At 33.7% G+C, this 12,925-nt stretch overlaps 1 protein-coding gene across 2 annotated transcripts; it reads left to right on the top strand.

The window, feature by feature from the left end:
• Positions 1-2,778: 2,778 nt before the first annotated feature.
• Positions 2,779-12,641, top strand: LOC110607323 (putative MO25-like protein At5g47540). 2 transcript variants are annotated; one of them, XM_043958963.1, is made up of 11 exons: positions 2,779-3,353; positions 3,974-4,135; positions 4,312-4,430; positions 5,075-5,149; positions 7,500-7,593; positions 8,577-8,636; positions 10,866-10,934; positions 11,087-11,185; positions 11,943-11,987; positions 12,088-12,190; positions 12,267-12,641. In XM_043958963.1, exons 1-11 carry the CDS (start codon positions 3,231-3,233, stop codon positions 12,341-12,343), a joined length of 1,026 nt encoding a protein of 341 aa, XP_043814898.1. In that variant the 5' UTR covers positions 2,779-3,230; the 3' UTR covers positions 12,344-12,641. The 2 variants fall into 2 exon arrangements, with proteins under 2 accessions (XP_043814898.1, XP_043814899.1); XM_043958964.1 differs by lacking the exon at positions 2,779-3,353 and adding an exon at positions 3,387-3,671.
• Positions 12,642-12,925: the final 284 nt, after the last annotated feature.

The following is a 12,925-nucleotide window of genomic DNA, read 5'->3' as shown; positions in this document are numbered from 1 at the left end:
AAGCTCAGAGATTCAATTCAAAAGGCAATTCTCAAACATGAATATAACTCACTGCAATTGATTCAACATAAGTTTAAAGAGTTATCACATCAATGGGGTCATGGAAAGAGAAGCTCATTCAACATAGTCTATCAGTTTGAGTAGAGCAAAACAAAAAGAAGAAGATTGTGGTTGTGTGTATTATTGAAAGCAAAAACTAAAAGAAAGCTGAAAGGAAAAAAACGCAAAAACTGAAAGAGAAAGAAAGAAAAATCGCAAAAAAATTGAAAGGAAAAAACAAAAAAAAAAATAAAAAAATAAAAGATTTAGAGATATGCACCCCCCACACCTAAATCATGCATTGTCCTCAATGTATTGAAAAAATTAAAATGCAAAAGAAACTGAGTACTCCCCTGGGTGTGGTGTGCATGGTGCGATCCACTTGATCAAGGCTCAAATAATTGGGGAAAGAAAAAGAGTCCCAACTGCATTGATCAAGGCTCAAGTGCGTCTTCATGAAATCTTGCTGCCTAAATAGGAAGATTTGACTGCTGCAGTGTGTGCACATTTTTGAACAAGGAAAGAAAGATCTGCATTTTGAATTTCAAATAATCTTATGACTGAGCTTTTGTTATTTGCTTTTGCTTCTGCACTTTCCTTATTTGAAAACTTTCCTTTTCTGAAAACTTTCCTTATTTGAAAGCTTTCCTTTTTTGGCCCTTTCCATATTTGGCACTTTTTGGCAGTTTTAAGAGCATTTTCTCCAGATTGTCTCTTTACACCTATTATCTACGAAACATGATTAAAACCACAAAATTAGGTAGAAAAGATGTAAATAAATATCAAGAACATAATGATAAAGTGGACTAAAATATGCTCTATTAGCAGACAAAGCGCACTCCATAACCGAGGAGATGATGTTGTCATATAAGCCATTTATCTCAATAACACCAGCCCCTGGCGATCTCCAAGTCACATGGCAATCTTTGCAATGAGGAGAGACAATCTAGGCTCTTCTAGGAGAGAATTGACTCTTGTCAAGGCCATAGCAAATGCTTGATACTCCAAGGCCAAGGAGCTCCTATGTCTGCCTCTTCATAATTTTGAAAAGGAGGGTGATTGAGAGGTGGAGATGCACTCCTTGCGGAAGAATCGACCTGAGGGTTTGAAGGCCTAGAGGCTATAATAGGTAAAGGAGGGGGAGAAGGAAGTGCGATGATCTCTTCCACTTGTCGTGCTCTTGTTGGAGGTGGGCTAGAGGTCTAATAGTGGACTTGCCTTTGCAAGCAACATGTGTAGCTTTAGCGAACTTGTTTTTTCCTTTGCCCACCATATCTGCATTAAGTAGAGAGTGAGTAAGTAAAATAGTGTAAAGGTAAAGATGGTAAAAGTAAAATACTTTACTCTGCAGAAGAGGGTAGGATCATCCGAAGGTTCCGTTGATCAGATAGTAGAGGTAATTAAGCTAGTTCTGCTTGGTAATGGCTTTGCCGTTAAAGGATGGATGGCATTTCTCATCGCTATGTTTATATTTGTTTTGTGAGCTGAAGCCATCTTTTGGTGTATCTGAATAAAGTAAGGTGTGTGTAAGTAAAATAATGTAAAGGTAAAGGTAGTAAGTTAAAATACCCTACTCTGTAGAAGGAGGTAGGATCATCTGAAGGTTCTATTAATCGGATGGCCGAGGCAACCGAGCCTATTCTGCTTGGTAATGGCTTTGCCATGAGAGGATAGCATTTCTCACTGCCATGTTTATATCCGTTCTATGGGTCGAAGCCATCTTTTGGAGGAAGTCCAAAGCCTCTTCTTCATCCCTGCACGGTCGAGCCCCATCCTTCCGAAACTCTATCTAGACATTCCAATCAATCCATAGTTGGCCAAAACCCCTAAACACCCAGTGGCAAAGGATGAAGAACTTGTTTTTCCAATGTTTCAAGGAAAAGGGGATCTGATAAAAAAGGGTTTGGTGCTTCTTCCCACTGAAAAATCAAAACTTTTCGTTTTTCTAGATACCTAGCTGGTACAACTGGGAGAAGAGGGCTACACTCGGTTCAATATTGTTATTGAAGTAGATGAAGCGGAAAACCACCAAAATTCTCTAGCTGCTGGGGTGTAGTTGAGAGATTGATAGTTTGTGGAAGCTAAGGACTTCAACAAAGAATAGGTCAATTGGGAACTAAAGATTCACCTTCAACTGTTCCTCTTATACCATGAGGATCTGGTCATCTACGTGAACATTTGGATTTAGAGCATAAATCTGAAAGATCTCTTGAGAGATTTGGTAATGGTCCTGTAAGCGATCTACATCCCTCTCAATCAACATGGATGTGATGTCGTTCACTATAAGGGTATTATTATCATAGACCGCCCTCAACGGAACTATGGAAACCAGAGCGTGAATAGAGCCACCGAAGGAAGAGCTGAAGGTTGAACAACTACCAGGAGAAGAAGAATAAGATGAAGAAGACCTATTCTTTCTATAGACTAATTAGTAAATTTTCTAATACTTTAAAATATTTTAATATACTTTTTTAAAATTAATAGATTAATTAGCGAGTTTTATTTAATTTTAAAAATTAAAAAATAATTATTTTTTTAAAATTTAAATAAATTTAATTTGTAAACGAATCAATTAAATACTCAGAATCCATGAGTAACCAATTTAAGACCGATATAACTAGTTAAATCATTGATCTGATCCAATTAAGTTTGACTTCGCTGATTTTGGTTCCATTCAAATTTTGGCCGGAGTATAACTTTAGTTATAAATAGGCTTTATGCAGAAAGTAAATCCGTGTAAATGCAAACAACTTCATCGGCGCAGAGACTTTTAATCTTTATCCACCCACCACCAAAGTTATTAGTTACAGTAGGGAGTAACGACCAACCGTTGGTGTAAAACCCAACACAACCGTCGGATCTCACGAAAAATAATTAATAAAAAATAAAAAGCGTGCCATCCTCAAATCCACAAGTGCCAAACCAAGCACAAGCACAGAGAAGGATCAGATCGATTAGGGCTACTAAGCACTGAACGAGGGAGGAGGAGGTTTCTAGACAGAGGAAGCATAGGAACCTGCGTCTCTAAACCTGCTGCGTCTGCGGCGGAGAGAGCCTCTTCGAGAGAAGTGGTACAGAGGCTCTCAAAGCCGGCGGCAGCAGCAGCAGCAGAAGCGGCAGCGGCAACGGCAACTACCACAACAGCTACAGCTGGATCACCGGTGAGTTTAACTCATTCGAAATCGGAGAAGATGAAGGGGCTTTTCAAGTCTAAGCCTCGTACTCCAACTGATATCGTTCGTCAGACTCGAGATCTTCTCATCTACGCTGATCGGCCCTCCTCCGATCCACGAGATGCCAAGCGTGAAGAAAAGGTTTCTGTCATGAACTTAATTTAGGTTTAACTTGGTTTTGGGTTTTAAAGAGATCTGGAATTTCAAGTAAATGTGAACTTACAGGAATGTGGTCTATTTGGGGGCAAGAATGAAGTTGTAGGCATTTGTAAATACTGTGGGTTTTAGTTTTTTTCTAAGTCTGAAATGGGGAACTATCTATGATCGATAGAAGTCGTCAGGTGATACGGTTTGGTTTGTGGGAGCTGGTTTTGTGAATAAAACAAGCATAGATTTTGTTCTGCTTGAACTTTTTTTATGCTCTGTATGCAAAGAATTCTGATAGCGGCTGAGGATCCGGTAAGTGAGAGGAGTAATGGTTAAAGTTTCATGCAATTTGGCTTCGTTTCATTTTATTCGCCAGTGAAATGAAATATTGCTCGCTGAAATTTTGGCTGTTATTGTAACTGAGTAGTATGAATACTGAGAGCATTTGGCAATTGGTTTATGAGATTTCCCTTGCTTACATTCTATATATATATATATATATATACATGTTTTTATTTTCTCTGTTCATCTTGTTGTTGGGTGTTTCTTATTTATTATATTTTGCTAAATTTTCTAAATTTTGCATCACGTCCCTAAGATTAACTTTTCTGCAGATGGAAGAGCTCTCTAGAAATATCAGGGAGTTAAAGTCAATTCTTTATGGCAATAGTGAATCTGAGCCGATCTCTGAAGCTTGTGCACAATTGACTCAAGAGTTCTTCAGAGAAAATACACTCCGTCTTTTGATAATTTGTCTTCCGAAATTGAATTTGGAGGTAACCATATTTAGCAATCTAATTTATGTTGCAGTTTTGTATTTAATAACTTGAAATTTTTAATTTTCAGCACTTTCTATGCTAAGTGATTTTTCTGAATGAATTTCACATTTGGATTTTATAAATGGGGAAGCATTTTGCTGTTGCTATTAGCATGATGAGTTTTCTTTCCGCAGACCCGAAAAGATGCCACTCAAGTTGTTGCAAATTTACAAAGACAACAAGTTCAGTCTCGGTTGATTGCATCTGAATACTTGGAAAAGAACACAGATCTTTTGGATATTTTAATAGGAGGGTAAGCTTTGTGATGGTTCCATTTGTCACGTTATTGAAGATTTACTTGATGAGTCTTTGGTTAAAACTTTTGGTTAGTTGCATTATCTCTAAAATGCTTTCCACAACTATTAGCTTTGCTTTTCATCAGTCTGCCTATTTTCTTTCTGTTATATGGTTAAATACACACTGTTTGAATTAATAATAATTAACTTTACTTGTGCAGTTAAAGTTGGACAGGAAAATATTTATGTTTTGAACACTTTTTTATTACTAATTTCTTGGAATCTTTTGGATAAAATAACATTTTTGTTTTCTTTTGTTTGGAACTACTTAATAGCATTATCAACAAAGAAAATTGGCATTTTCTCTCATCTCTAAAATTGTGTAATCTTGGGGCAGTTTTAGCTTGAGGGTTTTCAGTTGGAAAGACGAGCACTAGAGTTACTGTTTTGAGTTTTTTCTTACATTAGAATCAGATAAATGCTTTGGTTGGGCATCCATTCAGTGTATTTTAGATGAAATTATGTTTAATTGATTTCCTCAGGTGATGGCATTGGTACCTTTTCTTTTTAAATCTTGGATGCAAGTTGAGGGGATATTCAAACATTTTTGTTTGTCCAATATTTGTTAGCATCTTCTAATTTCCATTTTTTGCTTCTTTAGATATGAGAACACAGACATGGCCTTACACTATGGTGCAATGTTAAGGGAGTGCATACGTCACCAGAGCGTTGCAAGGTGAGTAAAGTCAAGGTCGCATTCAATAATCTTTCAAAAGTGGAATCAGATAGCATGCATTTCAGAAATAAATTTTCTTCTTTTTCATGGGAAAAGAGAATATGATTATCTAGGTCTTGAAAGTCCTTTTCCTTGAGGAATTAGCAAACTTGAAAGGGTTCATGTTAATTGATCTTTAGATAAGCAAGTTAACACCCTTTTGGAAGTAGAAATAGCCCTAACGGATGTGAATATTTCAATAATTTTGATGGATTCAAATCACGATTGCAGCCATGGCCATGCTCATGATTGTAGTTGTTGTTGTGTATGACCCAAACTGAGCTGTCATGTCTGTATTTAAAAGTCATGACCTGTTACTGTGCTTTATTTCATTTTTTTTATTGCAAAATGCACTAAACGAATAGATATTCAAGGGCTTGGATAAAATTAAGTGAAATAAGTAATGAGAATAAAATGCATCAAATAAAGATATTAAATCCTTGTTGAATATTTATTATTAAAACATAATTTTCAATAACTGGTGCAAAACAACATAAAGTTAAAGCCACCTAAAAGTCATGAATATAGCATCACCTCTAATTCTGTATACCATGAAAGGACTAAACATATTAAAGTTGATTGCTATTTTATCCGTGAAAAGATTCAAGCGAATTTAATTTTCATCAATTATGTAAAGACAAAAGAGCAACCGGGTGATTTACTCGTCAAGACATTAAATTGGCCTAGAACATGATATTTTTGTAACAAGCTAGGCAAGATAAATATCTATACTCCAACTTGAGGGAGTGTTATAGTGTGAATATAATATGTACATAAATTAAGATAAATCGCAAAATCATAGAGTTAATTGATATTAATTGATTGACAGAAAATTTTAATTAAGATAGATTGCAAAATCATAGAGCTAATTGATATTAATTGATTGAGAGAGGATTTTAGTTAAGATAGATCGCAAAATCATAGAGTTAATTGATATTAATTGATTGATAGAGGATTTTTAGGAGAGTGATTTATTACCTTAATAAGTCCCTTTAATATGTATATAAACACCCTTGTTCAATAGAGAATATATACAATTCTTCTACTAGTCTGTTCTATTACATAATATACACAAGAGGGCATTCAGATTCTAATACAAAAATCAGCTTATTACCTCTCATCTCTCCCTTCTTTTCTCTATCCAAACACTTTCTTCTTCTTCTTCTTCTTCTTAATTCTTCTCCATCCACTGTTCTATTTATCTTCTCTTCCCTGTTAGAGCTATTACTCTAAAGTGGGTTATGGTGTAACAAAATCTAGAAAGGTTTCAAGAAAGGAGTAGTCCCCTGTATATTGGTAATGGCAATTACCGATGCAATTTTTTCGTAGATTTGAGGCAAAATGATAACATGACACTAGTCCATCAAATAGCTATTAAAGTGAGATTATTTGAAACCATGCCAAGGAAAGTCTTTATGAATAGCTAGTTTTACGATTGAGCATTCTAGTGCATTAAACAGAAGCTTTGGAGTAATTTGAGGTGTCCATTCATGAGTTCAATTGTAGTAGTTCTAGTTTTTGTTGATTCTTCTAAGTGTTGAAGTTGCTTGGTATGAAGTCAAAGCCATTCAAGACTCAAGAGCATGTATTTTAATTGAGTGCATGATTCTTGGAAGCCTCAAACAGAACAAAAAGGACCATAATAAACTATTACGAACCTTATCGAACTGAACTTATTTTACTATTTTGTTTCGATTTTTTTACTAAGAACCAAATTGGATTGAACCAAACCGAGAACTGATTTTATGCATTTGTTTTGTTTATAATTTTTATGTAAATTATATACTTAATATGCACTCATATTATAATTATTATATTATATATTATAATTATAGGCAATTTGAAAGTTGTGTATTACAATAAGATGACACTCAGAAGCGGAGCTAAAATACTTTTTCTTAGAGGGCCAACCTTGCTTATAAGATTGATACAAACAATTTTTATTTATGTTGATTGTTTATGTAGTTTGAGGCCCCAATGTTGCATATATGAGAAAATGTAAGAGTTTAGTTAAGCTGAAAGTTTTTTAGGTACGTCAATGCTATAAAATTTAATTAGATATATGATGAGAAATAAAAGTGTTAAGGGGAGAGGAGGCTCCCTCTTGCCTGCTGCTTACACCTGAAATTCAAGTGGTTATTAAACTGCTGTTTTACTATTTAATGTGAACTTGGTGTCTTACAAAGCTGAATGGCGATTAAGGATCCAGATAGCTGATCCCAACTGGTTTGGCATTATGGCTTAGTTGTTGTTGTAGTATTTATCTATAATAAATTTTGTGCATGCCTGTGTTTTGTGTTTTGTTTTGCAGATATGTTCTTGAATCAGAGCATATGAAGAAATTCTTTGATTATATACAACTTCCAAATTTTGACGTTGCAGCAGATGCTGCTGCTACTTTTAAGGTTGAAGAATTTCTCTCTCTCTCTCTCTCTCTCTACATCTATGTTGTTGTCCATTTTTAAAAGATGAGCAAGTAACAATGCAATAGCCTCTTTTGGAGTTGAAACCCTACCCATAGCATTAATGAGTTTGCTACTGTTGTCTTTGGCCATTTTATATGACACATTGAATTCCATAGTCATCCATTTTCTTTTTAAATTGTACTACCACTGTTGGACGTTCATTTGATAGTTGCTTACTGGCCTGAAGCTTTATTGATATAAAATGAAGGCTATATGATCCCCAATTTTTATATTTAATCAATTTGGTATTTTTTTTGAAATTACCATTTTGGTAACTTTTTGTTTAGGGAAGTTTATGTCTTCTTTGGCTCGGTTTGGTAAAATATCTTTTGGAAGAAATTTTCCCTGATGTTCCATTTTCAATGTTTGGTATATATAGAGAAATTTGGTTAATTGAAAATGTTCCTATCATCAACGGGAAATCTGTTTTGTTTTCAAGGAAATTGGCTTCTCACAGAAGTAGTTAATTAATAAAAATGTGAAGTCATTTTCTAAACTTTCTCAAACTTACATACCGGGATGGAAGACTTTAAACTTGCATATACAGATTGAACTGGAAAAATGAATCACACATTCACGTACACAGTAGTCCTGTGATCATTGCTCTCTATGGCTAGCCATTGGCAGCTATAACAATTCTCCCCTTTTTTGTGTAACTTCTCTTATATTTAGCAATAAATTGAGACGTCAATTTTTTATAGGCTTAAATAATTTCAAGAAAGAAATGAGTTTTTCCAATGTATTCCAACCTGTAATTTGATTTTCAATGTTACAATGAAACAACACAGAATTAATTTCCTCAACTATTTAACATCCACAAAAAAACAGGGTAATAACATGCATCATTGTAGGTATTATGATTCAGTCATCTAGTTGCAATTTTATTAGCATTAACCTGATAATCCCTCATCATTTTGTTGCAGGAACTCCTCACAAGACATAAATCGACTGTAGCAGAATTTCTTTCAAAGAATTATGAATGGGTAAGTTCTCTTATTGTTTTGGTTTTGTATAGGTATTTATGAAAGTCTATTATCATTTTGATAATGTATTTTTGTAATCATGCACATGCACATACTGGATCATAAACATGTTTGATTACTGGATTTCCGAAGTATTTTGAAGGCAGATAAAAATGATTTTGTGAGAAGACCAATGGGTGAGAACTAGGACCTGTCTTAGTTCACGTATTTAGTGATTCAATGAGACTAAATTAGGAAAGCTAAACAATAACAGGAAACTCAGATTAGTTCATTTGTTGGACATGGGATACTTTAGCAACATGATATGGATGTGTCAAGCTGTCAACATGGATATGGCATGGGAGGGACACATTATTATTCTTATTATTATTAAAAATTAAATTTTAATGATATTAATAAATATAATTTTAAATTCATTTTTAATAATATGTATCATACGCTTAAAGTTTTAAATAAACTCTATCAATATATTTGGTGAGCATAATTTTGGAATTATGCTTTTGAAGGGGAAAGAAAAAGTTTACAATAACCTAGTACCTCATTTCATAAATTGCATGTATAGAAAATCTGCTATATGAAAAATAGAGAAAAAGAAAAAAAAGATGCAGGCTTGTCATAGATGTGTTCCAATTGTGCCGCCACCAATGTTGGGAATCTGTTAGAGATATCAAAGAATATTAAAAAAGTTTGACTCGTTTGGAAGCTTGTTAGACACTTGTTCGAGGTGTGTCAATTGTGTGTCCATGTTGGTCACTAGCACTTCATTTAAACTGCCCGTGCTACCTAGGCCTAATGTATTGACCAACATAGAAAGTTTCTAATTAGGAGAATTCAGATCTTTGAGATTTTAATTAGACTTGATTATAGAAATTTTATTTTTATTGTAAATATTTCTAATTTAGGTTAATTCTTTGTGTCTAAATACTCAAATCTTGTAAAAATCAATTCAATTAGAATGTAATTAAAAATTTCTCATAAAATTCTTCATAATGATTTGAGTTTCTTTTGGTCTTTTGTTGGTGAAATTATATGCTATCCTTGCCATTCGATGCAGAATTAATATGTGGATTGGCAATTTAATTGAAAATGCACAAGCGTTGAAAACTGATGAGAAGTTATTTTCTTGGGACCGACTACTAGGCAGTTATTATTTTATAGGGCTCACCCGTATACATTTGTTCATAATCTTGTTGGCTCGTGGCTCCATGTAGGTTATCCTACATAGAATCACCAATGTACTATTCTAATATATATTTATCCCTTTGCCATCTTTTAACTTTATACTGATTTATTTCTTCTTTATTTGGATATTCTATCGTGATGTTTATAGTTGCATAGCCATTGTGAATCACTAACATATGCATTTAAAATTTGTGCTTTTATCATGGTTTTAAACTGTGGTTGCGACCACGTTCATAGTTGCAGTCGTGAGTAACGGAAACAAGCCTATAACGACTGTAATATAATGGTAATGACCTGGTGCTATGCAAAGTATTTTAAAAAATTTGTAAAGTTTATTAAACTAAGTAGATATTGATAGATACAAGTAAGATTAAGATATACAACTATATAAAAGGTATGCACACATCAAATAAAGACTATTAATATATCATTCTTAAACATCATCAAATTTTCCTTAATTTATAGCTAAAATAATTATGTAGGTAGCAAAAGAGCTAAAAACAATAAGTAATGAAACAAAGAGTTTAAGTATAACTTTAACGACAAAACTAACATCAACAAAAGCTTTAATCAATAAATATTAAAAATAAAAATAATAAAAGAAAAGCAAAGAACAGAATGAAACTCATCTGTTAGAAAAACTAGCTAGATATGTTTTGATGATTCTTAGCTTAAAGGGAGAGAAGAAATTTGATTGAGAAATAGAGAGATTATGAAGAGAAATAGAGAGATTATGAAGGGAAAAAAAAATGTTGTTGCTGTATAAAGCTTGCTGGAAATAAGAAAATGGCAGATTGCAGTATTGCATGTGATTTTGTATGAAGGCTCTGGTAATGCCGTTACAACTGCAAGTTATGGGGGGCCTGTAAATAATGGTGGGTAACACCACCACCACCACCCCCCCCCCCCCCCCAACCCAAAAAAAAAAAAAAAGAAAAAGAAAATCCCGTTATTTAATTTTATGGCTTCTATAGTCCTTTTTATTGCGTTACTTGACACTCATCATGTTATCATATAAGCTTTTGTTTAACTTTGTGCTGGTTTCAGTTCTTTGCTGAGTATAACTCAAAGCTACTCGAATCTGCCAATTATATCACCAGGCGACAAGCTATCAAGGTAGGCGAAATATATAACATTCTTGCAAATTTATTATTTGAGCAATGAATGGAGCATTCTCTAAATACATTCAGAGTGGGAAATGCCTTCACGTAAGTTTATTACTCTGATAATAATACTGTCTACTAAACAAGTTTCTTTGCTTGTTACAGCTGTTGGGAGATATATTACTGGATCGCTCAAATTCAGTTGTTATGACACGATATGTGAGCTCAAGGGATAACTTGAGGATTCTCATGAATCTCCTGAGAGTATGAATATGATACCTTAAAGATTACTTGTCAACCTTCTCCACCATCCCTCTAATTCTTCCTTCATTTATCTTATGTACATATGAACTTGCCATTTGTAAAGCTTTTAGCATTTACTAGCTCAGACTTCTTTTGTTTCAAGGAAAATATTTTCCACATTTTTGACATTTGAGGCACTTAGAAGAATTGGTCAATGGGAAGTATTTTACAGCTCAAAGGAAAATTAAGTCTTTTTAAGGAAAATAAAAGAGGAAGTTGTTTCTGGATCTTGAGAATCCTATTAACACTACTATAGATAAATGTATTATAATGTCCTTTATTTTTTAATATTACAGCCAAACAATGAAAAATAAGTTATTTTATTAGAAAATATTTTTTATGGAGAACACTTTTTCCACAAAATATTTTACACATGCAAGTTGTTTTCTGCAAATAAACGTAGCCTTAATTTCTTTTCTTTGACAAAAAGCAATTGTTCCATCGGAAATTTAAGATTAGATTACAATGTATTGGGTTTTTCCATATGTTATAAATGACAGTGAAACTCTGCACATAACATCTCATTCATTGCTTGCGTTATCTTTGTATGTGATGGATTGTATTATTTGCTTCTCTTAAAGGTGTGGATGGTTTCAAAACACTGATGTTTGGATTCTTGAGTTTGTGATGTCAACTAGTTAGTTGCTAGAAATCTCAACCAGCTTAAACTTTTGCTATATGTGAATGCGACATTAATGTGTTGAAGACTCCTTTTCAGGAATCAAGTAAGAGCATCCAGACAGAAGCATTTCATGTTTTCAAGGTACCATTTTTCAATGTAGATGCGCACTGTGAATTGGTATAGTTGGTTTTCTTCATTTATGATAATGTGCATTATCATTTCTCTCTCTCTCTCCTGACAGCTCTTTGCTGCAAATCAAAATAAACCTCCTGATATTGTTACCATACTCGTAGCAAATAGAAGCAAACTTTTGCGCTTGTTTGCTGATTTCAAAACTGATAAAGGTAAGGCAAAACCACTGAAATTTTCTGTTATTGTTGTGGGGTGGGGTAGTGGGTTGACTAGATTACATATCTGCAGAGGATGAACAATTTGAAGCAGACAAAGCGCAAGTTGTGAAAGAAATAGCTGCCCTTGAACCTAGAGAACGGACATGAGTGAGTTGGTTTCACTTGTTGTAATTTCATTTTATTTTACCTACTTTACTTCATTCTGAATTATATATAAATAACGGTGTCAATATCCGAGAAAAGCCTTTTATTTTCCATGTAATTTTCCCCTCGCTTACTCTTGGGCAGTCTCTGATCCCATCATTCTGTATTTTATATAAATATAGCTTTGTTGAAAAAGAACGAGAGAAATAAGGAGATACTGAGTTAATCCCATGTTTGGCCATATAGGTGTAATCAAATTGTTTGTCAAAATATAAACATCTCTGTGATGAATCTTTTTCTCCCTTTTTTCCCCTTTCTTTCTCCCTGCAAAATACTAAATTAATCTAAATTATAAATAACTGGTAAAATATCATTCTCTTATATAATATCCTTTTAAATGTCCAATACGAAGGAATTTTTCTGTGGTCGAAGAAAGTACTTTACTCCGCGTGATATCGAGAATAACTTCGAGGCAGAGATAGAGGGATAAATGAATGTGGTCTCAATTTATTACAAGTTATAAAACTATGAAGACTAGATATTATTATTATTATTATTATTATTAGATCTTGATGTTTTAGATAA

This window comes from Manihot esculenta, chromosome 8, assembly GCF_001659605.2.
Source record: "Manihot esculenta cultivar AM560-2 chromosome 8, M.esculenta_v8, whole genome shotgun sequence".
Lineage (NCBI taxonomy): Eukaryota > Viridiplantae > Streptophyta > Magnoliopsida > Malpighiales > Euphorbiaceae > Manihot > Manihot esculenta.
The sequence above is the reverse complement of the archived record's forward strand: the minus strand, read 5'-3'. Positions and strand labels throughout refer to the sequence as shown.

What these genes read in the sequence shown, in the direction of transcription:
- LOC110607323 (XM_043958963.1), top strand. Translation starts at nt 3,231, where the DNA reads ATGAAGGGGCTTTTCAAGTCTAAGCCTCGTACTCCAACTGATATCGTT. An exon ending in CCAGGCGACAAGCTATCAAG is followed by an intron (nt 10,935 to 11,086) that starts GTAGGCGAAATA and finishes TGCTTGTTACAG; the next exon opens with CTGTTGGGAGATATATTACT. An exon ending in TTCTCATGAATCTCCTGAGA is followed by an intron (nt 11,186 to 11,942) that starts GTATGAATATGA and finishes ACTCCTTTTCAG; the next exon opens with GAATCAAGTAAGAGCATCCA.